The 25,724-nt window shown below is 52.2% G+C and overlaps 1 protein-coding gene across 1 annotated transcript in view; it reads left to right on the top strand.

Moving 5' to 3' along the window:
• Positions 1–22,081, top strand: part of SAG (S-antigen visual arrestin) — a 28,384-nt gene extending 6,303 nt beyond the window's left edge. The window contains exons 3-15 of the mRNA XM_025886661.2: positions 760–804; positions 2,439–2,632; positions 4,209–4,268; positions 6,155–6,231; positions 7,188–7,323; positions 8,296–8,380; positions 10,845–10,917; positions 12,897–13,034; positions 16,092–16,169; positions 17,106–17,129; positions 18,684–18,739; positions 21,400–21,409; positions 21,858–22,081. Coding sequence (XP_025742446.1) covers positions 760–804; positions 2,439–2,632; positions 4,209–4,268; positions 6,155–6,231; positions 7,188–7,323; positions 8,296–8,380; positions 10,845–10,917; positions 12,897–13,034; positions 16,092–16,169; positions 17,106–17,129; positions 18,684–18,739; positions 21,400–21,409; positions 21,858–21,963 — 1,082 coding nt within the window. The 3' untranslated portion in view covers positions 21,964–22,081. The remainder of the gene's footprint in view (positions 1–759; positions 805–2,438; positions 2,633–4,208; positions 4,269–6,154; positions 6,232–7,187; positions 7,324–8,295; positions 8,381–10,844; positions 10,918–12,896; positions 13,035–16,091; positions 16,170–17,105; positions 17,130–18,683; positions 18,740–21,399; positions 21,410–21,857) is intronic.
• The last annotated feature ends 3,643 nt before the right edge of the window (positions 22,082–25,724 follow it).

Raw genomic sequence — 25,724 nt, 5'->3', positions numbered from 1 at the left:
CAAAGGGTATCTCTGAGTGGTGGATATTTGGGCGACTTTGTTTATTCTTTGCTTAACTTCCCTTTCTAATTTTCCTATAATGAACATGGATTCCTTGTGCAATCAAAAACTGCAGAGAGGGGTACCTGGGTGGCTCAGTCGGTTAAGTGTCTTGACTCTTGATCTCAGCTCAGGTCTTGATCTTGGGGTTGTGAGTTCAAGCCCTGCCTCAGGCTCCACGCTGGGTATGGAAACTCCTTGAAAAACAAAATCAAAACTACAGATAAATAAGGGCGCCTGGGTGGCTCAGTCGTTAAGCGACTGCCTTTGGCTCAGGTCGTGATCCCAGGGTCCTGGGATCGAGCCCCGCATCGGGCTCCCTGCTCCACGGGGAAGCCTGCTTCTCCCTCTCCCACTCCCCCTGCTTGTGTTCCCTCTCTCGCTGTGTCTCTGTCTGTCAAATAAATAAATAAAATCTTAAAAAAAAACTATAGATAAATATATAAAGAAGGCCTCTGGTCTCTTTTATCTTTTTTTTTTTTTTTAAGATTTTATTTATTTATTTGACGGAGAGAGCGAGAGCAGGAACACAAGCAGGGGGAGTGGGAGAGGGAGAAGCAGGCTTCCTGCCGAGCAGGGAGCCCGATGTGAGGCTCGATCCCGGGACCCTGGGATCACGACCTGAGCCGAAGGCAGACGCTTAACGATTGAGCCACCCAGGCGCCCCATCTGGTCTCTTTCATCTTCTCTGCCCTCATTGTTCTCTCCCTTTTGGTTTAGATGGTGTCGTGTTGGTAGATCCCGAGCTTGTGAAGGAAAAGAAAGGTGAGCCGGGCTTCTCGTCCTCCCAGGAACAGGTCTGGTCTGATCTCTGGGCAGGAGGAGCTGGGAAACAGCAGGTGCTCCCTCGTACACCCATCACCTCCAGGCCCTGTCATCCACGCTCCCTCATATAATCTTCAGGACACTGTCCTGTTCCCGTCGGAGCTCGCTGTCCCCATTTCTCAGATGAAGGTAAAGACCCAAGAAAGCCGCTTGGCCAGGGTGGCAGGATAAGTAAACGGTGGAGGGAGCATGGAGGGTAGGTCCGTAGGCTCCATCAGCTGTGCCAGGGGCAAAACTCAGGAGGGCTCGTTGGTGGGTTTATCCCAAAAGGGGGAAATCGAGCCTGCTGGAAGATTCTTTCTTTCTTTCTTTTTTTTTTTTTTTTAATGCTGACTGTGGTGGTTCTAAAGCACAGCATCCTTGCGATCTCTGGCAGCTGTGATGTGTGGGGCAAATAGTTTGGTGCTAATAACAGTTGTATAAACTAAATTAGGGCAGACCTGAGTTATCCTTATGATAATGTCACTGACTCAATTCCATTCTAACTATGCTTTTTTGAGTGGTTGCTACTGGCAACCACAAGGCATTATTCCCACCCCTGGGTGTGCCCATGGGAGCACATCAGATGTGGGGCTGTCAGCACTGAGGGGGCATGGCTCTTCTGTTGTCTCTGACTTCCTCCTGGGTGCCATGCTTCTCTGCGGCACCTGGAGGAGCCTGATTTGAGCCTGGAAAGCCCACGCCCTTGGCCGGAGACGGGCACCTTCTCTGAGGGAAAGCAGTGTCCAGTGAGGGAGGCATAACGCCAGGTCATCTCTGGGCACCTTGCTCTCACAAACACTGGATGAGGGGCAGGCAAGGGATCAGTGGCTCTTCTGAGCTTCGTGTTGAAGACATAGACAAAATCCACAAACTAATGACTTCTAGGGACTTGGGGGGACCACTTCTGACATGCTTTCTGTTCAAGAAGAATGCATGTTGTGTGCTTTTATTTACCCCATTAGAGACTTGTACACAGTCCACCCTCAAAACCTATAGTTTCATATAATCCTTTCGGTCCACTGGAGGCACGGATTATGTCTGTTTAATCAAATTGAATTTTCAGAGGTATTGACTTAGAGAATGCTTGATAAGTTTCTGAGCAAGGTGAAAAAAGCGTTTCTGGGATTTGGATTGCTTCTCTCCTCTTGGTCCATGAGCGCCTGTCCTGCTCTGGCCGAGCCCCAATCTGTCTTGCTCCCTAACGCTGTTTCCCTCTGCTAATCACCTTCACCCTCTGTTAAAAGCCTCCCGAGGTCCCCAAGCGGGTGGGTCGAGAGAAGGGGGTGGTGGGATGGAGGACACAAGGGAGTCTGTAGGCAAAATAGTGGTTCATGGAAGGTGCCTCCCTCCCCGCCTTCTGACTCACAGAGGTCTTTGGCGTAATCCACATAAGCCCCAGGGAAGGTGCTGCATCTCCAGGAGGGTGTAGGCCGGCTGGGTGGCGTGGTTCTCAAACCCCATCTTCCAGAGGCTGGTGGGTGGGCGCTGCTGGGGAGGGGCGGGTGGGGTCCACGGTTGCCCGTGCGCACCCGGCCGGGTGGGGGCGCCATGCCGATGGGACAAGCCCGCCCTCCTCTCTGTCTCCCTTCCAGTGTATGTGTCTCTGACTTGCGCCTTCCGCTACGGCCAGGAGGACATCGATGTGATCGGCCTGAGCTTCCGCAGGGACCTGTACTTCTCTCAGGCCCAGGTGTTCCCGCCCGTGGAGGCCACCAGGGCCCCCACGAAACTGCAGGAGAGCCTGATGAAGAAGCTGGGGGACAACACATACCCCTTCCTGCTCACGGTGGGTGACTCCTCTCCCCCTCCAGGTCCCTGCTCACAGCACCTTGCGGTGTGACCAGGAGTGAAGGAGAGGGGACGGAGCAATGACTTCACATTTGTGGGCCTTCAAATTGCAACCTTGGAGGAAATTCTAGATTGCACAGGCTGTGATTGTCTTTTTTTTAAGCCCTTGAAAATAGCCTCTCAGCCTTTGAAGGTACCACTTCAACCTACGGTTTAAATATTTCCCTTCATCCGACCACCTAATTATACGGGCATGTTATTCCTTCACTTGCTCAGCTATAAAAAGAAAGAAGTGCCCCCCGCCCCCCGCCCCGGTTGGCCCGGATGAGCTCTAAACACGAAAGAGCTCCCTGCCGGACAGGGGATCGTACTGAAGTCAGAAGTCGTCCGTCGCCTTGACTGCTGGGTCATGGGTCACTAAAGGGCCCCACGTCTCGCCGGGGGAGTCCTGGCTACCCGCAGTGCCTCCGAAAGACTCGGCTGTGAACTCGGCCTGGGGGAAGCTGCCCTACCCTCCCTCTTTCCCAGCGTGTTCATGGGTCTCAAGATTATAAATTTCTCCAAAGTTGTAACGGGTCAGCCTTAAAAGGGAAGGGAATTCTGACATACGCTGCAACACGAATGAACCCCGAACAACATTAGACTGAGTGACAGGAGCCGGACACACAAGGACACACAAGTGTCTGATGCCAGTTACCTGGGAGACCCCGAGCGGCCAGATTCAGAGGCTCGGAGCCTAGAATGGTGTTCGGGGAGTTAGCCTTGACTGGGGACGGAGCTTCAGTGCGGGTGGGTGAAAACCGTCTGGGGATGGATGCTGGGGATTATTGCAGGACAATGTGGATGTACTTCACGCCGCTGATCGGTATGCTGAAAACCTAAGTCTTACGTTGTGTGTGTTTCACAACTTTTTTTTTTTTTTTAAATCACTTAAAAAGACAGTTTTGTGGTCCTGAGTGTTCTCATGATCTGGTCCTGGGAATTTGAAGTGACATCACCTTGGAGAGCTAACCTGCCAAAAACCTTAAAAATGTGATTTTGACCTACGTTCCCCTTCTAGCGGCATCGCCTGTGGACTTAATTGGATAAAACTGTGCCGAGGTGGATGAAGAAGGTTTATGGCAGCATGGTTTCTCGTGGCAAAAAAGAGCAAAGCACCATTGAATGAGGGGCCAGTCAACCAAGGGCGCTGGCTAGATTAAATGTGGGATTGACGAAGCCCCATGAATGGCGGAACTCGGTGTCGAGAACCGGGCATAACGCATTCGGAGGAGGGTTTGGGCGGGGGTGGGAGCAGAGCAGACGACAGGACACGTGTGTCATTGGCTCTCACTTCTGTAGCACACACACGTGGACGTCCATATTAGTGTGTGAGGGAGCCCACGGGACACTCGGAAGCTCGTGTTCCTGATGTTATTCCGGGTACTGGCAACAGGGGGGAGCGTGGTGTTTTGGGGGGTTCTCTTGTTGCCGTTTTGTGCTCTGCATCCTTCCTTTTCCCAGTTGTGTACATTGAGCGCGTATTACATGTGAGCTGACTGCCTCTGAATGAAATGATTTGTTTCTTCTCACAGTTTCCTGATTACTTACCCTGTTCGGTGATGCTGCAGCCAGCTCCGCAAGACACAGGGAAGGTTAGTTCTGAAAGAAAGGCCACGGATCCATTCATTCCTTCAAATGACTTTTTTTTTTTTTTAAGATTTTATTTATTTATTTGACAGAGAGAGACACAGCGAGAGAGGGAACACAAGCAGGGGGAGTGGGAGAGGGAGAGGCGGGTTTCCCGCGGAGCAGGGAGCCCCATGCGGGGCTCGATCCCAGGACCCCGGGACCACGACCTGAGCCGAAGGCAGACGCTTAACGACTGAGCCCCCCAGGCGCCCCCAAATGACTTTTTAAAATAGCCTTTTGTTGTGGACAATTGCAGACATGCACAAAAGCAGAGAGATGTTACAACGAATCTGTCACTTGTCTTCAGCAGCTGTTAGCCAGGCCAGAGCCTGCGGATGGAACAGTAGTCAGTCCTGCCCCTCGTGGCTCCCACAGGCGACTGGGGAGAATCAGTCCAAAAACGAAATAACCGGATGTGAGGGCGATCTGGCTGCGACATCTGTCACCCCATTGATCGCCAGGGTTGATTCGGCTGATCTGGCTGGCTAGGCGGGTGTCCCCTTCCTCCCTCACCGCTCCATGTGCGTCCCTCCCGAAGCTGCGCGCTCGGTCGAAGAGGACGACCTTCCCCGATAGAGGAGAGGACCGTTCTTCGGTCAAGGGTATACGAGTAGCTGCGCTCCCCTGCTAGAACCTCCAAACAAGCTCTCAAAAACGAAATAACCAGTGTCTACAGGGCCCATCCAAGGACAGTAGGCACTCTGGAGAACAAGAGGCTAGCAAGAGTCTGGTGGGCTGGTTGTTCAGGATGTTTTAAAAGAAGACCTCCCTAGGAGGATAAAGGAGAAGCCTCCCGCTATCCCAGGGGAGAGCCTTCCAGAGAGAGGGGACACGCTGCCTGGCGTGTGGGGGCGGGAGGAGCAGGGCGAAATGGCGAGAGCAGGTCAGGCGTGTGGGGAGGTGCGGGCCCCGAAGACATTTTTCAACGAGCGGGGAGCCACTGGGCTCTGAGCCGTAGGTTCCCAAGGGCACCCTGGCCGCTGCGCTGAGAGGGGCGGGTGGGCCAGGCATGAGCTCCCAAGGCGGGGAGAGAGGCACAGGGGCTGAGTGTGCGCCCGGAGGAGCCGCCCAGGCGCCCCTCGTGCTGCTTTATTTTTAAACTAGATTTCAGGATTGTCACGATTCCCTGGCTATAGAACCAACGAGGCTGTGGCTCATATGCCACCGTCAACACAACCGATCCATGTCCTTTAGCCAGTTGCACTTTTTCCGTCGGGGCGGTTGGTGAGCGCGGTGATGTGCAGAGATGAGCAGGGTGGGGAGGGGCCCCGCGGGGCAGATGCGTTTGTTCTGCCCACACAACGTACTGCTATTGAGTCACTTACAAAATCAGAAGACTTTGCCCCCAGTTCCATTTCCGGCTTCTTTGCCAAAGTTGGAAGAGCCACCGGTGCCGGGACCCGCCCCCGTTCCAGCCGGGCCGCGTCTGGGTTCGGCCGACCAGCCCTCCAGGGTTGGTGGCCAGTGTGGGCAGTTGTGGACCCCCTGCCAGCCCCGTGAGCACCTGCGTCTAGCCCCTGCTGTGGGCGCTGTGACCTCAGTGCCATGCATGCGGGGTCACAGCTAGAGGGACAGCTAGACTGGGGGGGGGGAGGGGGAGGGCCGGACACCATATGTGATCTCCCTGGGAGCCTGGGCCCACAGCGCGCTCCTCGGCCTGACCTCACCCCTTCCTTACGTTCTTTCTGCACGCGGCAAATCCAGCCTTCATGGGGTAACCCTCAAAAGGACATGGCAAAGACAAAAAGACCAGGTGCCACCTAACATCCCGGTGGGACGTGTGACCCATCCCAGCTGCCGGGAAGGGAGGTGCTGGCTGAACCCTTGTCTCTTCTCTTGCCGCCTGCAGTGCTGCGGGGTCGACTTTGAGGTCAAAGCATTTGCCAGAGACAGCGCAGAGGACAAATCGGACAAAGTGCCCAGGAAGTAAGAGTGGAGCTGTGGGACGAGGGGCAGTGCCCGGGGTGGGGGGCAAGGAGCTGGGGTGGGAAGCCGCCCCTCACTTGAGCTCCCCCCCCAGGGCTGCATGGCCAGGGAGCTGGGGCCCATCCGGCCCGGGCCGTCAGGACGTCCACACACAGGGCAGGGTTCGTGGCTCGTCCTTTGCGGGGATAAAAGGAAAATGGCGGAGGAGCTAACAACCTCAAGGTTCACATAAGTCTCTAGCAGCCCCTGGATTCCCTCTCTTTAGTTTTCTTCTCGGTAATTCCTCTATTGTGATAAAATATACACAGCATGAAGTTTTACCGTTTTAACCATTTCTGAGTGTGCGCTTCGGAGGCATTCAGTACATCCACTGTGTTGCTGGGACCGTAGTTACAGCACACTGTCCACTATCGGCACCCCAGACTGTCTACACCCAGAATGTTTCATCACCCCGAACAGAGGCTCTCTGCCCATCAGGCAGTGACCCCCCGCCCTCCCGCACCCCCTGGGCCCTGGTGTTCACTTTTCCTCTTGTACCTGGACGTGGTCTTCTATCGTGCCCTCAAGGCTCTTTCCTCACACTTAACACACGCACCCGTGGAGGCTGGCTGTAATGAATAGCAACTGCAGTAAGTCACGTTTGCTGAGAGTGTGGAAGCATGTCACACGAGGCACACTCAGCCCCTGCCCACCCCGGGCTGTGCCCTGAGAGCCGAGGGTGACAGTGACCTCGAGCCCACACCACCCAGCTGGGGAAACCTCAGAGAAGGGACCAGAACACAGGTCCTTGGGGCCCTCCCGCACCCCAACATGGAGTTCCTCCCTTCTCTGTTTCACCCGTCACCCCTTGGGAGTATTCCTGAAGCATCACAGCATGAGGACGGGGAGAGAGGCCTGGACACCTTCCGAGGAGACCCGGCCATAAGCCCAGAACTCTCTGCGCTTGTCACCCGCAGGAGCTCCGTGCGTTTACTGATCCGGAAAGTACAACACGCGCCAGCGAAGATGGGTCCCCAGCCCCGAGCTGACACCTCCTGGCAGTTCTTCATGTCCGACAAGCCCTTGCACCTGGCTGTCTCCCTCAACAAAGAGGTGAGCCTCGGACAGGGGCTGTGTCCCGCATGGGAGCAGGCCCTGGGGCCCATTCTGCTGCGGGGGTGTTGCAAGTCATCTTGTGTCTAGGTGTAGTTAAAGCACCACTGTTTTGTGAACAATTGGCTTTTTCTCATAATTTGGAGCTAGTAAAGGTGACCCTCACGATAGGGTCACACTGGCCACATCCACTGCATTGCCAGTCCTAGACCAACCAGGGAGAAGGGTGGTGGTTTCCGAGTGCCCCTGACCAGGCCGTTTTTGCCCCCCCCCCCGCCCCTGGCCCCATGGTCTCATTTACTAGCTCCGATGGGTGTGATTTTGCAAATTGTTTACTTCCCTGGAAAATGTAAGTTTCCACGTAATGGTGAAGGGGTGGCCGAGTCACGTGTGAATGGCATCTCTTAGGGATGTTGTGGTGAAGGAGGGTGAAGAACCACCAGCTGGGGCTGTCTCGGGTCCCTCTGGTCACCAGGAGTCATGCAAACATGTTGCCAAAGGCTCAGCATACCGTGTGTATATGCGTGCCCATGCGTGTGCACGTGTGCAAGGGTGTGCCCCCCCGGGCCTGCATCATGTGGGGCTCACTGGTGAGGAGAACCCTGCCCCTGGGCTCCCCACTGATTCCCCTTCACTGCCCTCATTCTGCCCCAAATGGCCTTCTGATTCCACTGGGGACCCCCTTGGCCAGTGCTGCCATGACCCTCAGGACTGCGCGTTCCAGGTGTGAGCAGCCTTGCTCCACGCCACCTTGGTCACACTGTCCTCCTCAGGGCACCACAGACGAGGCAGACTGTGTTCGGGACCCTGGCTAACGGAACCCTGTTGCTATCCCTTTATCTTCCTTGAAAGTGTGGGAATTCAGCCGCTTTGATTCTGGTTAAAGGACGGAGATAAACCTAGAAAACCATGAGATTAAAGATACCACCACGCTCTGTTCCTCTTTTCTGACTTGCCTGCTAACTTTTGCAGATCTATTTCCATGGGGAGCCCATTTTGGTGACCATTACCGTGACCAATAACACAGAGAAAACGGTGAAGAAGATTAAAGCATTAGGTAGGAACTTCTTCTCAAAACGGGAAGGCAGAGTCTTCTAGAATTTCTCCATCTGGTCATATTTCCCCAGGGTCTCTTCTCTGGGCAGATAAGGCCCTCCGGGGTCTTTGGAACTGCCTGTTTATCTCTGTTGTCATGGACGGCAGGAACTCACAGGAGGAAAGACCCTCAAGAATCGCCTCATGCCACCTTGTGTCCAGCTTAGGGCTGTCTTTTGTCCTGAAACAACATCCCTGACAGGCGATCCTCCATCACTCCATGCCGTGCCTTCCTGGAGGAGACCCTTGCCAGATCCCGGGGAGAAGCCACGGGAGGAGTTTTCTTTCTTGGATCAGAATTAAGTTTTCTGGACAGAGGTAGCACAGCATAGTGGGAAAAGCACTGGACTGAGGACAGTGGGCCCAATCTGTGGGCTCGCGCCTTGTGCGTCCTCTCTGAATCCCAACTGACGTCCATGGCCCTGGTTCCTGGTCTACCTTCCTGGGTTTTGTGAGGCTCCAGGGATTGGAGCCTGGACGTGCTTTTGTAAACGGTAAAGCCCTGTTGTGTCTGCTGTTGAGTTACCACGATGTGATGACCAAGCCAGGCTGCCTGCTATTCTACCCCCTTCTTCAGCTCAGAGGGCATTGAAGTACAGGGGATGGTCAGACAGCACGGTCTTCTAGGAGCCACATAAAAAAGACATGACAGAATGACCAGGGAGGGTGACCTCTAAGTTCACCACTAACTCAAACAACAGTCAATGACTAAGACAAAGTCAGATTCATGGTGTGTTATGGTGAGCAACAGTCCTGGCTTGACCAGGATTTTCTTTTTCTTTCTCTCCCTTTTTTATTTCTTTAAGTAATCTCTGCACCTGACATGGGGCTTGAACTCATGACCCCAAGATCAAGAGTTGCATGCCTGAGCCAGCTGGGTGCCTCTTGACCGGGATTTTCAGTGCTAAAATGGGCTACTTCCAGGCAGATCAGGATGGCTGGTCACTTGTGTTACACACCACTTTCCTCTTTCCTTGTGCGTGTGCATCATAGATAAGATTCAGGAGTTTTGATGCATGCACACTAAAGAATTATTATAGCGTTTTCCTGATGCTGATGTGCATGCTTATGGCTTTGTCTTATGTTGGTGTAGTTCATCTGTGTTTGCTCTTCGGAGGACCTGGTATCATTTAGCATGTTGTGTGTAGTGTGCAATACAGTATTCCACAAAGTAGCAGGATTGAGAAAGTGTCATTTGATACTTTGATTGTATTTTTTTTTAGATTTTTTTTTTTTTAAAGATTTTATTTATTTATTTGACAGAGAGAGACACAGCGAGAGAGGGAACACAAGCAGGGGGAGGGTCAGAGGGAGAAGCAGGCCTCCCGCGGAGCGGGGAGCCCGATGCTGGGCTCGATGCGGGGCTCGATCCCAGGACCCTGGGATCACGACCCGAGCCGAAGGCAGACGCTTAACGACTGAGCCACCCAGGCGCCCCTTTTTTTTAGATTTTATTTATTTATTTTGAGAGAGATAATGAGAGAGAGAGAGAGAGAGAGCACATGAGAGGGGGGAGGGTCAGAGGGAGAAGCAGACTCCCTGCTGAGCAGGGAGCCCAATGCGGGACTCGATCCTGCAACTCCAGGATGATGACCTGAGCCGAAGGCAGTCGCTTAACCAACTGAGCCACCCAGGCGCCCTGATACTTTGATTTTAAATTATTTCTCAAAGTTTTATGAGTTCTCACATCAAGGCCATTAATTTTTGAAAGAAGCTGTTGAGCTTCCTGAAGCAAGATGTTAGTAGCCTTCTATGGGCTGGGCACTGTGCTGAGTGCTTCACACAAATCGTTTCTTTTACTTCTCAAATTTGATTTGAACAGAGATTAAAAATTATTTTTTTTGATCATCACAACAACCGTGGAAGTTAGATGCAATTGTCACCCCCATTTTGCTGATGGGGAAATTGAGGCGTAGAGGAGTTAAGTGAATCACCCCACGGCTGACAGCTAAGCCAGGATTTGAGCCCAAGGAGTCTGGCTCTGGAGCCCACCTTCCTACCCACATGCACGAGTCAGGAGTATGATGCCGGGAGAAGGTTTCTAGCTTGGACAACTGGAAGGAGGTGTTCATTAAATAAGAGAGTGTTGGAAGGGGTGGCGGGTTTGGAGAAAGCACAAATGGTGAGTTCTGGCACACTTGGAAGGATACCCAGGGGTAGGTATGGCATGGTTCAGCAGGTAGGGGGCTCCTGGGAGGTGCAGTTTTAGGGAGGCTGGCTCATGCGGGCGAGCTTCCACAGAGCAGGTTATTGGTGAACAGCAGTGGCCTGAGGACAGAACTCAGAAACCCCAGCCTTAAAGCCAAGCCTGAGAAGGACCCTCCATCAGCATTAGAGAGGGAAGACCCACTGCATCCCCGGCGGGCGCCATGCACATGACTGGGGCACTCCACGTCGAATCACCCACCCCTCTCCTCCTTTTGCAGTAGAACAAGTGGCCAACGTGGTTCTCTACTCGAGTGACTATTACACCAAGCCGGTGGCCCAGGAAGAAACACAGTGAGTAGCTGCTTGGGTTTCTATTTCCTGGGTGGCTCAGGCTTCCTTGTCAAGTTCCCCTTTTGTTCATCCTGAAGAGGGAAATAGGATGCTTCCCTTCCTTCCCCTTTTCTCACTTCAAGGGCTGCAAGGAAAGTTAGCATCTCAGTTCTGTTCTCCTTCACAAGAGTTCCTGGAGATCTCACTCACAAGGAATGATGGAAAGGAGAGAAATAAAGATTGAAATGTCACAGTGGGAACAGCTGAAACTTCCTGTTGCTCCTTGGAATAAGTCCAGAGGAATCTGATACGATTTCTGCCCCCGGTGCAGGCAAGCCAATGATCAGTCTGCCCAGATGAGGGTTCTCTGTCTTTTGATCTTCAGCTCAATTTGAAAATGTGCTCCCAATGACGGCCGGATTCCGGTGGTCTGTCAGTTCTGAGCCCCGTGCCGTGGAGCGTTCCTCTCCCTTCATTAGAACAGAAAGCAGAGGCGTACCCTGTGATGGGGGAGCCAGAGACCTGTGCGGTCCTGCTCCGTGCTCTTCATTCACACACGGGTTACTGGGGTGATGCCTCCCCCAGAGAGGGTTGCTCAGGCAGGTCTTTTCCTCTTTGCCTCTCTGATGTGTCTCAACACCATTGTGTGCAAAAAATATTACCAGAGCTACAGGAAGGGGGCCGGTGAGGAAACACAAACTGATTCAGCAGGAGAACATGACGTAAACTTTAAAAAACAATTTTGGAATAAACTATTACTCAAAGCAGATCTGGCCCCATGTTTAAATATAGGTCCAGAGGGGAGGGAGGCCGGAAAGAGCCGTAGCTCATCGGCTGCTCCCTTCGTGCTGCTGGTGGGGGGCGTCTCTTCTCCCCTGCAGGTGCATCCTCACATGTCCTCCGGTTCCGGGGCCTCCCTGGCTCACCTTTTGGCATATGCTCAATGATGAAAGGAGAAAATGGCCCCTGGCTGAGTTTTCCCCTCACATAGCCCATTATCTGGACTTCTTTTCGGCAATTCAGCGCATTTTGGACCAAATGATTCCCAGGACACTGGCGACCGTTGTAGGATCCCCCCAAGGGTGGGAGGTGGGGAGCCTGAAAGCTGAGCTAGATCGTGCTCACAGGTCTCAGGCCAGAAGCCACTCAGAAGGCTGCAGAGCCTCAGTCATCATCCCTGAACCCCGGGGCCCCCAGAACTCTGGGGCTGACTCCTGGGCAGCGTTTTTAGGGCCACTCCGTGCACCAGGAGTGTTGACACAGGCAGCCGGCTGGCTGGGCCCCGCGGCCGCATGGACACCTCTGGATGCAGGTGTGGTGGAGCATGCCGGTGAACAGCAGAGCCACCTCTGCAGGCTCCACGAGCCAGGGATGCTCCAGACCTGGAGAATCCCTCACTGCTGTGCCCCCAGCCCCATCCCCGACCTGCAGACCCACTGTTTGGCACGGGTTCCCTGTGTCTGTCAGAGGCTGAGACTCCCACCACCTGACCGGCGACCCAGTGACAGGGAAGATCCAGGAGAGACAGAGCACGTGTGCCTTGAACCAAACCAGTCAGGTCTGCACGGCTCACGGAGGGCCCCACCACACCCTCCTCAATAGCCCGATCCTCCTGATAGCGACAGCTCTCGGCGACAGGCGACTTCCAGCTGAGGCTTCTCTTGCTGGCCCTGACCAGATGGCCTGCAGCCCATGGTGTGGTCACGAAGTCTCAGGAGGAGACTGCTGTGGTCCCTGACCCTTGTGTTAGTCTCATTTAGCCCCACAGAATACTCTAGAAATTCAGTGACTCGCAGGATGAGGGACTTGCTGCCAGCCTGTTTTGAGATGTCACCAATATTTCTCGTAAGGCAAGTGCACAGATAACCTGAACTATCTTCCCCGTGAGTCACAGGGACCTCGGATCTTGGAAAATGCTTGATGGCAGATAGGGTCTCATGGGACCAATGGTGGCTTTATGGCCCTAATAATAGTTATCCCCTCTGCGTTTCTTCCTACAGAGAAAAAGTGCCACCAAACAGCACTTTGACCACGACGCTCACGCTGGTGCCCTTGTTGGCCAACAACCGTGAAAGACGGGGCATCGCCCTGGATGGGAAGATCAAGCACGAGGACACGAACCTTGCCTCCAGCACCATGTGAGTCCCTGTAGCTCGGGAGACGAGCCGCCAAGACTCAGTGCAGAGCTGGTACCGGTCTGCCCCGCTTCTTGTCTCACCTCCGGGCTCGTGCGCTCACGTGGAGCCTGATGGCAGTCATCCAGGCGCAGAGTGCTGATTCGGTGGCCCGAGCGGGGCCCATACTCCCTCCCCTGGTGTGACATGGTGGTTACAGCAGTGGGCTCTGGAGGCAGCCTCCTGCCAAACCCCAGCTCCACTGCTTAGAGTCTGGGCTACCCTGGGCAAATGACTCAGGCTGCCTAAGAACCTCAGTTTTCCCATCTGTACAGTGGGGGTGCTGTCTTTTCTCATGGAGAGGTTTATAAGGATTACGGGAGACCGTCCATGCAAAATGTGGTGCTGGGTACACAGTGAGTGCTCCAGAAATGTCAGCCGTTACCTTCTAGAAATATCATTAGCTAGTGTAGTGCCCTAAGCCTAGAAACTGAGTAATGCCAGGGCACCCAGCTGGCCCAGTTGGTAGATCGTGTGACTCTTGATCTCGGGGTCATGAGTTTGAGCCCCACATGGGGCGTGGAGCCTACTTAAAAAATAAAAATAAAAATAAATAAACCGAGTAATGCAGGTGGCCGCATGCGTGGTGGAATGATCGTTTATTCATTTCCACCAGGGAAGGTAAAGAACAGGAGGTCCTGATAGCTACAGATGTTAATTAAATTTCAGTGAAGCTAAGCACTGCTCTGCTGACCCCAGCTCAAAGAACCAGTGGCTGGCTGAATTTCGCCAGTGGCTCTAGCACGAACGGGAGGGAGCCTTCCAGGTCAACTATCCACTTCCATGTCTAGCCATCCTTCGAAGCTTCCGTTCCCAGAGCATGTCGGTTGGCGAGCCCTGAGTGGGGGAGATCTCGAGGCCCGCTCCCTGCCATCCCCCGTGTGATGCACTGGGGCTCCCTCCATGGCCTCAGTAGGCCACGTGCAAGGGGATGCCATCGGGAAGAGCCTCTCCTGCTTGATTTCCACGACCCCCTAGCTCAGTGGCCCATGGGCTCCGAGACAAGAGTGGGGTCAGCAAACATTTGGCAGGAAGCGGAATCATGGGAGTCAAAGGATTTTCTGAGGAGAAGGGTCCAAGTTGGTATGTTCGATTCTAAGGCTTTCTGGTGAAGGTCTGGGAGAGCGACGGGCAGGCACGCTGACATAAGATCAGTTTATTCCAGGGTGTGGCCATCGTGAAACCAACAGTAGCACACCACGTTTATAGAAACGCTGTATGGTTTGTGGACTATTTCACAACCGTGTAAGTCTTCCACACTTTTGTGAGGAAGGCGAATTTATACTCATTTTATGAATGAGGAAATTGAAGTTCAGCCAGAAGGAGAGGCTTGACTATGTTCACCTGGTCCGTTAATGACCGAGCAAAGGCCACTCCTAACCCGAGTCGCTCCCTCACCCCCAGCTTCAGGGCTGCCTTCCAGGGCCCTGGAAAGTGACAACTACAGCAGAACCTGAATTACCTAAGCTCCGTGTGTGTGTGTGTGTGTGTGTGTGTGTGTGTGTGTGTGTGAGAGAGAGAGAGAGAGAGAGAGAGAGAGAGAGAGATTGAGAGAGAGAGCAAGTGGGGGGGTGCAGAGAGACTCTCCCATTCAAGAAAGATGGTTGGGGGGGGAGGCTTGCAGGATATTCTCAGGCATGAGCTGAAGCACATTCTCTCCCCTAGCTGTTTGACTCCATTCAGTACAAGTCGGACAGTCAGTCCTAGCAACTGGGGGGATGGGGGTCTCAGGCTTGCACCCGTTTTTGTCCCCTTTGGTGCCAGCCTGTCTCAACTGAGTGACCACATTCCATGATTCCAGATAAACGCATTTGCCCTCCACAAGGAGCTCCAGGCACCAAGGAGCTGATGGAGTCTTTGAAGGGCATCATGGCCCTGGGAGCAATGTCCAAGGTGCCTCCCATGAAAGGGATCCTGGGGCTGGGGTCTTTGGGCCTAGAACCTGCCCTGTACTCTCAGACCCTTCTCAGACCTCTCAACACAATCGTGCCCTGCTTTCTGCCTCAAGCCTTCAGCTTCCTTGGTTGGCCATGTTGTCTATTGTCATTCACATTGTTGTAGCTAGCGTGTCATGATATTTTTCAGACCTTAACTCCTGTGACTGGGCATCCTGAAATACTTAATGTCCCTGCAACGGACGGCATATGAGATAACAATGTGTTATAATGCCCAGCACGGTGCCTGTCAGTAAGAGCTCAGCACCTGTTAGTAGAACCTGGAATGGAGTTCCTATGGGGGGAAGTTAGACAGCACTCCCTTTGGGGGCATGGGCAATGGCCTCACACACTGTGTTCATTCACTTCAACACGATGCTGGGTGCCGGGGGCCAGAGCACAAAGGAGGGAGACCCATGCTGATGGCAGATGGTCAGGAAGGCTTCACAAAGGAGGATCAACTTCAACTTGAGGTGTTAGCAGAGAAGGAGGGCATTCCAGGCTGGTGTGTGGTAAGGCTGGTGCACGGGAGACACTGGGGCATAGCAGGGTGTGAGGTGGCAAAGGCAGGGAAGGGCCAGCTCACAGTTTGACCGCCAGGCCCTGCTGAGGCTTGACCCTGGGAGAGCCCTCTGGCTGCAGAGTGGCTGAGAGCTCAGGGATGGGGCTGGGCCTGTGGGAGGTAAGTCACTGAGATAATAGAGGCAGGAAAAGCCTACGGAGAACTCCGTGGTTGGCCAGGGATGGCAGGTGGGGAGAGGGAGGAGCCAAGGAGGATGAGGAGGGGGGTGTTTCTGGCTGATAAGCAGGGGATGAACAACACTGGAGACAGAGTAGGAAGAACCGGGAAACACACTCTGCCCTTTGAACTTCCAGGGGGGAAATGCCAAGCTACAAGGCAGGAAAGGAATCCCCTCCCGTGACTATGGAAAGTTCTAGGACTTTGACAGCTTGGTTGAATTCACCAGTTCCTTAAGAAGATGCTCCCATTTTAATAGGCTTGTCTGGAGGTGAGGGGTTTGTTCATCCAGTCTTTGCTTTGTGCTGTTCCTCTGTAATTTTCCACTTTTCCTTTCTGTTTGAGCAGAATAAAGGAGGGCATAGACCGGACTGTCATGGGCATCCTGGTGTCTTACCAAATCAAGGTGAAGCTCACGGTGTCAGGGTGAGTGTCCAAGAGCCAATGCTGTGGGCTCTGTCTTGGCCTCTCCCTGTCTGAACTCTTCCTTTCCTGAATGATTGGGAGCCAGCAAGGAAGAAAGATCTACAAATTCTATGGATGACCAAGTAGAGTTTTGGAGAGATTCTATTTGTCTCGTCGTCGTCGATTCTGTTTGACTGACGTCACGTGGGAAAAATTAGAAGGAGCAAACTATGAAATACATTCGTACTACTTGGTGGAAGTGTGTGCACTTACACTCACGTGGTGGAAGTTGATATGCCAAAAAGGAAAATCTGTTTAGTGCTACATCACACTTCAGGAAAGAAGGGCAGCTGCCAAACGAATTCTCGGTAGATCTCCATTTTTGCATCTTGGGAGGGAAAGAACTTGAATTCTCACTTTCCTTTCAAATCCTATTGCCAAAGGTTCTGACCTTTTACCTTGACGAGCCACCAAAGGCAAGTCCAAGCATATATTCTGTGATTCTAAGTCGATAATGAGTTCCCCCAATTTTGGCTGGGACAACAAAGTAGAGCCCGGGTTGATTTTACAAATTGTGTTAGCCCTGTGTTTGTAGTTGTAGTGTTTTTCAAAGTGCGTAGCATTACCTTTGATTTTCTCCGAGAGGATCTAAAACAGTAGAGGTTTTTTTAGTAGTCAAGATAAGTGAATAGCAGTGTATTCCACAAAGACCTTTGTGGTCTATTCTTGAACATCAGGGCTTGGACCTAAGTGATTCCTCTTTTTAGCTAATCCACTTGAGAAAGAGATGACATCACAAGTAGAGAGGAAGAGTTGAGTTGAATGTTACAGGATTGCAAAGATCCTGTAAGTTGCGAGTGCGGAGCGTGCCTGGGACATGTCCACCTCTGAATAATGGGAAATAAGGTTGTGGTATCACTGGGACACTCACCAGCCCTGTTTGCTTTTATTTCCTAGCTTTCTGGGAGAGCTCTCCTCCAGGTAAGCCTGGTCACCTTCCTTCCCTGCTTGATTCCCGGGATATCACGGGGAACCAATCTGGGGTTCAAGATAGTAACGGTGAAATCTGGTTTGCTGGCAGTTCTGCTCAGAGGTGTTATGAAGTGAGGCCCACTGCCTTCCAGAGGCATTGTGCGAATGTTGCCTAATTGGTATGACGCTGGCGATGTTTCCTCGAGACCATAGCTGAGCCTCCCCTGGGCAAGGACACACACACACACACACACACACACACACACACACACACGCTCAGAGAACTGGCATGCTTCTTTGTGTCTGTGTGTATGTAACATGAAGTTTACCATCTGAACCATTTTAAAATGTACAACGCAGTGGCATCAAGGACGTTTAAAATGTCGTGCAATGGTCAGCACTCTCTGGCTCCTTCGTATTTTTACCACCACAAAAGGAAACCATAGCCATACCTATTAAGTGGTCTCTGACATTCCCCCCTTTTCCTCGCCCCTGGCCACCACTGGTCTTTCTATCTCCATTGATTTGCCTCTTCTGGCTGTTTCATAAAAGGAGTCAGGCAGTATCTGTCCTTGGGTGACTGGCTTCTTTCACTGAGCATCATGTTTCTGAGGTTCATCCGTGTTGTAGCATATGTCAATACTTCATTCCTTTTTATGGCTGAATAATATTCCGCGATGCGGACAGACCACATTTGGGTCCTCCATCCAGCAGCTGGTGGACATTTGGGTTGTTTCCATCATTTGGCCGTTGTGAATAGTAACAGCTACCTTTTTCAAATCATGGCCAAAGTGGCAGGCCCGAAGCCACGTCCGAGGCAGGCGCTGACCTTACAGACTCGTTCATCCCGGCTCTTACTGTCTCCATCCCTCACATGGAACCCAGACCCCATCTGCGCTGGGGTATGACCGGAGTCGCCTTGTACACAGATGTGCTTTGACCAAAGCCGTGACGTCGGGGGAGGAGGCGGTGGGTCCTGGGTGAAGCAAGGAGAGACCCTTGCTATTTCACTCCTTCCTCCTCTCCATTCTTCCTTGGCCCAGATTTGCCTTCTGTTCTCCATCTTGACCCCTTTCCTTCTTTTTGTATAAATTCCAAGCCACCCCGAAGCCCTTCAGCTTCTGGAATTTGGCGTGGCGGGCGCTGCTCATTTCTCTTCTGCTCTCTAACAAGCAACCATGTGAATCTTGATTGACATAGAATGAACACATAAAAAGTCGTGTACATTTTGCAAAGGTTTTTTTTTTTTTTTTTTTCAAAGCTGTCCTTTCTGTAGGATTTCACTTCTCTATCCACCACAGCACATCACTGGACCTAATAACCAGAAGGAAGGGCAGTGAACCTACAAAACGTAGCTGTCTCTGCCATGCCTAAGTGAAGTTTCTGGACTGCATTCCGGGGAATACATTTAAAATTCCTCCTTGACCACTTCCTGATTTCTGGTTTGTTTTGTTTTGAATCTCACTGAATCCTCTTCCAGCTTGGAATCTCTTCAGTCACCACTCTGTTCTGTGTGCTTTACAGTCCTGTGTGTCTTCTCATCCATCTGTATTTTTTTTCCAGTGAAGTGGCCACTGAGGTGCCTTTCCGCCTCATGCACCCCCAGCCCGAGGACCCAGGTCAGTCACATGTTGTCTTGGCTTACTTGCAGATTTCTTATTTATTCATTGCTGGTCCGTCCAGACCACGGCCCCGGGGGGCATCGCCAGGTGATTGTTGTTATCGTCACCGTACCCTGGGGCCAGCCCACAGAGGAGTGTTCATCTCCTCAGCCATGAGCCACGAGCCACGAGCCATGAGCCACGGCTTGTCTACCTTCAGTTAGCATGTGGACAACAGAGCATCCCTGCTCTTGGACACAGACTCTCTTGTTGGGTTTTATCAGGGATGACTTACAAGCAGAAGCTCTGGTGGGAATAGAACTGGATTGAGATTTAAAGAAAATTTAGGTGCAAAATACCTCTGAGAGGCTGAGGCTTTTGCATTTCATTTGGAGACATTAACAGGCATTCACAAGATGAGTATTTTGGGCGGTGGCAATTGTGGTGAGAGTACAGAAAATACTAGAAAAAGGGGTCAGGCCGGGTTCCTGACTCCTTGGCTCCTTTGAATTGCAAATCCATTGGCTCTCGTATGGATGTCTGCAGGAAATGCAGTCATGGTTGGTACAACTCTGTGAATAGAGTAGGAACCACTGGACTGTGCCTGTCACTAGGAAAATTGTATATGAATTAGAGCTCAGTATGGCTTTTAAATACGTATCTTTAAAGATTTTTATTTACTTATTTGAGAGAGAGAGGGGAGAAACGGAAGGAGAGGGATGAGCAGACTCCTCCCTGAGTGTGGAGCCCCACGCGGGGCTCGATCTCGTGACCCCGAGACCAGGACCTGAGCTGAAAAAAAGGGGTATAAACAAACGAGATTTATTTTTCTTATATTTTATAGCTTTTTGTAGCTTGATCATGAAATGACCTTTAAACCCTAGGATGAGCCCCCCTATTCATTTTGGGTTTGTCTCTAAAAATATTTTGTCTCCAAGTGTTTTTCCAGGTATTCTGGATTTAAATAGTCAGTGTACCTTGGGGAAAAAGTAGTCTGGCCACATTTTTCTTATTCGTACCTGCTGGTATCATTCGGATACTGTTTTTTAACTATGTGAGATTGAAATGCATTCTGGTCCCTTTCAAGGACATTTAAAAGAATATTTTAAAACTCTGACCTGAGGCGATGCCATCGTTTATGCCAGACTGTTTTCTGGAGCTGTGAACAGACTTTTTGCCTTAAGTTGGGGGAAGTGGGGCTCTTCCTTTTCTGGGTATGACATTTCCATGTCCCAGTCATTCTGGCCCTTCCACTGAACATACCGCAGGGTCAAGACTAAACGGTGATCTTTTGTCCTGTGAGATTTCGGGGAGAAAGGACAGATCACCCCGTGGCCTCTAAATTCTGACTTCCCGAGATTTGAGTCACAGGACTTTCATGCACAGGACTGCTCACATCTTACCTGCCTGGTTCCCGGCTCTGAGTCTAGACAGGGAGACTAAGCAGAAACAGCGCTAAGTTGTAGCTAAGAAGTTCTGCCAGAGCCTGGGGCCAAGTAATTTATACCTAATAGACACTACAGAAATGCTACCAAGTTTTTATTATCCCCTGTCAAGAGCATCCACCATGGAATGCAGGTGTTGATTTGATTCTCTTTCAGGCTGATGGTCCCAGGTAGTGTAATTAGGCTAGCACCCGGGAGCCTGGGATGGTTCCTGCCCGGGGGCCTCTCCGTTGGTCTGTGGTTAGCAGCCCAGACAGACACTTCCCTCCTAGTGCCCGAGAGACAAGAGCCGTGGCCCTCCATCACTGGTGCTCCCGAAAAACCCTCTGGAGCTATTCACTAGGCTCTTGCTGGCTCACCCCTGAGGGTTACGGGACTTTACTAGGTGGGCAGAAAACTGAAGGAACAAAGGAAGAACAAAGAACCATTCAAATGAATAGCAGTTAATCAGGTGCTGCAAAACATATCTGAAAATATCCCCCAACAACAACAAAATGATCAACATGCTAACAGAGAAACCAACCTCGGGGGGGCCTGGGAGTGGTTCCCCAGCTTGAGTGCACCCCCCCAGCCACGGGAGGTGCTGGTTAGACGTCCAGTCCCGGGACTCGCCCCTTGCGAGCCGGGCCTGAACGTGGGAGATGGGCCCAGAGGGAGGGTCATAACTGCACCTGGGACTCAGCTCTAGATAGAATCTAAAGGACCCGAAGGGGGAAACACTTTGAAAAGAGAAAGCCTCCCAGAGGTGAGGGTATGGTTTGTTCTGGTTGAGGAGGTGAGGGCGAGGTGTTCTGTCAAGGAGACCGGGGTTCAGATGTGCAGAGAAAAAGGCTCTGGCAGCTGGAAAAGGCAAAGAGGGAGGGAGTGCACGCAGTTGTTATGAAATGCACGTATCTAGGTTTCTTTTCCTTCCAACTGTAAAGGCCCCAAAATAAGGAAGAAATTTTCCAGGTGCAGCTATCCACAGAATTTATGCTGATAGGGGCGCCTGGGTGGCTCAGTCGGTTAAGTCTTTGACTCTTGATTTCAGCTCAGGTCATGATCTCGGGGTCGTGAGATGGGGCCCCACGTTGGGCTCTATGCTGGCCGTGGAGTCGGCTTGAGATTCTCTCTCTCCCTCTGCCCCTCCCCCTGCTCACGTGTGTGTTCTCTCCCTTTGTCTCTCAAAAGAAAAAAAAAAAGAATTTATGCTGATAATTCTCTCTCTCTCTCTCCTTTATTCCATGCTTGCAGCAAAGGAAAGGTGAGCCACTGCCCTGAGCCTCCCTGTGTTCTGTGACTTCCTCCTCAGGCACAAAGCCCCTCTGGGGTTTTTTTATACACACCACATGCTCTGAACACCTCCTCAGCCTCTGGTTTTCCTTCTGCTCCCTAGTACTATGGCTTGCACACACACCTGCACGTGCACACACACCTGCTCACACATGCGCACACACGAGGACACCCTCGGGTATCCCGGGCATGTGTGTCTGCTCTGTGGGTTCCTTCATTTTCTCTTCTTTGTGTTTGTTAAAGAGACTTTACATGAAAAGCTGTGAGGAGAACGGCTTGGTCCCAGGCTCCATCCTGTAGGAAAATCTTGATCGGTTCCCCTGTTGCAAAGGGAAGACCAAGGGTCTTACTTCGCGTGAGATTTCACTGCGAGCTTCCAAGAGTGTGCCATGATCAAAATGTTCTTTGTTCTGTTTTAGTTTTCAGGATGAAAATTTGGTTTTCGAGGAGTTTGCTCGCCAAAATCTGAAAGACTCAGGAGACCCCGAGGAAGGGAAGAAAGGCCAGGAGGCCGGGGATGAGTGAGAAGACCCCTGGGAAATGGGGTGGTTCACAGCACGATGAGCCACGCTCCAGAGTTAGCCCTTTAGTTATACTAAATGCCCAAGTGTGAGTCTTCTTCACAGAAATAAAGTTTGTTCTGCTGCGATCTGATTTGCTCTGATTGGGGCTGGCTTGCTGAGGGGGCTGCGTGATGTCACTGACACGGAAGCTGCCGCCCGCAGGGTCCTGTGTCTCAGGTGGGGGAGGGCAGCACCTAGAAAGGGGGCCAGACCGGCTCAGTGCTGGCTCATGGAGGTGGGACGATGTCCCAGGTTCGGTGTGCTCACCGGTGGAGCCGGGTGTGCCCAGGGCTTTCTCCAGGGGTCCTGGGGTAAACTGCTTCCCTGGAAACATATGGGGGCCAGGGGGACGCAGTGTTTCTAATGACCCGACCACTCCTAGCTCCACCACCCCCCAGGAGCCTCCTGAGATAAACAGGGCAAAGGACAAATGTGGCCAAAACACTCTTCATCACTGATTTAACTTTCGGTCCAAGTCCCTGTTTGAGCTCTGGGTTGTTGGTTAAGTTTCTCCCGAAAGCAAGCAGTGAAATCAAATTTGGCTAGCTTAAGGGGAAACGGAGTGCACCGGGAGGACCTTGGAGGGGCTCAGAGAACGGAATTAAAGGAAGAATCTGAGTAGCCGTGGCTGAGGTGGGCAGGGATCAGAAGCTCCCGGGGCTGCCCAGGGGCTCAGGGGCCCGCCCTCTGGGCAGCCATCCTCCCGGAATGGTGGCCCCGCACCGGATGCCCTGTCTCCGGGTCTCTGTTTCCAGTGTGCAGGTCCTGAGCAGGAGAATCGGGCTGGCCCAGCTTTGGTCAGGTAGATCAATGCCCCGTGACCAGTGATGGCAGCACCTGGCCCCAGGAACGGTCTGTCCTGGGAGAAGGGGCTTCTCGGTTAGAATGTCTTCACTGAGGTTGGGTGTGTATGTGTGTGTGGGGCGGAGGCTGCTCTGTGTCAGGGAGGAAGGTGGAGTTGAAGGGGCAATGGGATGACGGAGGTGGCACCAGGGCCCTGTCCTTCAGAGTCCCCTTCCTGGCCCGTGGTACTCACCCAGTCTTGGGAGCTGGTACCAAGGGCCACAGAGGCGCTTGGGGGGAAGTGTAGGCTCTGGACCATGCTTCAGGGGAGTAGGAACAAAGGGGTTTGCAGGGTTCTGCACAAGTCAAGCCCCTCACAGAAGGTAAGGTGAACGCGAGGGGACACGGGTGGGGGGTGTAGAACACTTGGGGTCAGGTCTCCGGGACCATGAGCAGTGGCAGGGGGCAGGACAGTGGCATGGGCTCCGTGCACATGAAGGCGCCCACCTCTGGGATTGTTCAGCAGGATTCCAGGCTGGCTTGTGTCCTGGGGACTGGGACTTAGGCTGGAGGCTCCACTTGGGAACCACAGACAGGATCCCACACACACAAAACAAGGTGTGGACTCGTGTGGGGTTTGAGGCTTTCTGATATTGACAGGGATGAGGATTCATTTCTGGAGAAGGACTGATAATGATCATAATAATACAGGCAGAAGACTGGGCCTTTGGCCCGTGGGTTTGCAGGGTCAGACACAATTTCTCCTTTGTGTTTTCTCCCATTCCAAGGGAACAGCACCACTCCAACCCACGCCCCCTCTCAGGATACTCAGGAAGGATCAGGGCGGCAGGCTCCTCTGGGGATCGGCAGCCCTTCCTCTGTTTCTGCCCAAGCCAAAGGGCAGCTTTGGTTGGCTCCCGCTGGAGATCCTGGGCAAGCGGGGCACCCGGGAGTCCGGCCCGGTAGTGCCTGGTGAGAGGACCAGCCCATTGGTTCCTGCATTGCTTGACCCCAGGACATCCTAAGTCAGGGTGGATGTTAATGGGCCTGACCTTTGGAACTGTGTGGGTTAGAGCTGGAGAAAAAAAGAGCTGGAAGGTCAATCCTGCACACCAGAGGTCCGAACAGTCCTTGCCCTCCAGGTTATTTTGGGACCAAAATGCCCAACTCACAGACTTCCAGGTGCTCGCTAGAATATAGCCTGCAGCTGGTCACCCTGGGGAGGGTGTTGGGGTGGGAGCAGGAAGCGAGCCTCCGAATGGGATGTGGAACCTTGCTTGGGCTGGGCCTTCGCTCGCTTGGGTGTCTACTGGCATGTTGTCAGGAGGCTGGATGTTCTTGTGCAGGTCGGATGTGTGGCCCAGGGGTTCCCGGGTAGGTGCACTGGAAGAAACAGGGCACAAAGGAATTGAGAGTGCTACATGCAGAGAGGGGTGGCTGGGAACCTAGGACAAAGTTCTGCAACCAGCAACCGGAGGGCTGGAGAGGAGGAATCCCTCCGACTTACCAAGCACCTGCCTTGTGCTAAAGGCACTTTACCTCTCACATCTCATCACGAGAGCCACGCTTGTAAGTGGGGCCTGTCACAGCCATCTGTTAGACGGGGAAAGTACAGTTCGGAGACCTTGTGCACCTTACCCAAGGTCACACAGCTGGTGAGAGTCAGAGTCGAGACCTGAACTCTGGTTTTCCTGAGTCTGTATCATCAGCCCTTTGCTCACCTTCTGATGCTGAGGCTTTGGGGGCTCGGAGGGGGAGGTTAGCACTTCTGACTCAGCAATGGCTGCCCTTAAGTTCTTTTTTCAAATCGAAATGTTATGGAGATAATTGTAGATGCACATGCAGTTGTAAGAAACAATACAAAGAGATCCTCTATTTTCCCCAAGGTAACATCTTGCAAAATAAATGCATGCTATCACAAAGGACATGGACCCTGGTATGGTCCACCCATCTGCTTCCGATTTCCCCAGTTTTACTTGTATTCGTGTGTGTGTGTGTGTGTGTGTGTGTGTGTGTGTGTGTATTTAGTGAGCTACAATTTTATCACGTGTGTCGCTCGTTAACTTCCTTTTAGAGAGTCTGTTTTCCTCTCCCTGTAACACTTCCCATTGCTCCCCTCCCATTTTGAGGCCACTGCCTTCATGGTGTACCTCACTAATCCTTGGGGGGATACGGTGGGTGCAGACCCCAGTTGGCATGTTTGGAAATGTCATGGGGGTGGTTTTTTGGTTGTCACAATGCCTGGGGCCAGGGAAATGATATGTCACACGCAGTGAAGAAATGTCTGGCTCCAGATGTCGATCATAACCCGGGTTCGGGGTAAAATAAGATTATTCCCATATTTTGAAGCACATCATGCATTCTAATGGGAAGTGGTTTCTTTTTTTTTTTTTCTTTTTTCTTTTGACAGGAGGTGCATGCACTTTTGCGTTGACAAGTCGAGAAGGATTAGGTTGGATGTGAAGTGTGTTATTACTGCCACCTTGATATGCCCTTAAGGTGGGGTAAACTCAGGGAGGCGCACATTGTTGGAGATGATTCACAGCATGACTCATTCCATAAAGAGGCACCGGAGGGAATGTGCTCTTCCAGGCAAGCCACTTCGGGGGAGATCTCCAAGGGAACAGTGCTCGGCAGTCACACGAGCACAGAAAGGCTTCTCCGCTCATCAGAGGAAATATGCCAGAGTTGGATTTCTCTGATTTAGGAACATAATACGATTCTTAATGAGCCTAATGCTCTTTTAAAAAATACACTTTTTATTTTCAAGTAGTTTGAGATTTACAGAAGAGTTAGTTGCCCGGTTAGGACCGTGAACTCCTCCACACCCAGTTTCCCTTGCTACGAGCGTCTCACATTAGGATGGCACACCTACCACGCTTAAGGAATCCATAGTGACACGTTATTATTAAACTAAAGCCCATTCTTTTTTCAGACTTC

Source organism: Callorhinus ursinus, unplaced genomic scaffold (assembly GCF_003265705.2).
Source record: "Callorhinus ursinus isolate GAN/ISIS: 27379988/994484 unplaced genomic scaffold, GSC_fseal_2.0 scaffold2, whole genome shotgun sequence".
NCBI classification, from domain to species: domain Eukaryota; kingdom Metazoa; phylum Chordata; class Mammalia; order Carnivora; family Otariidae; genus Callorhinus; species Callorhinus ursinus.
Note: the sequence above shows the minus strand (reverse complement) of the source record. Positions and strands in the feature narration are given on the sequence as shown.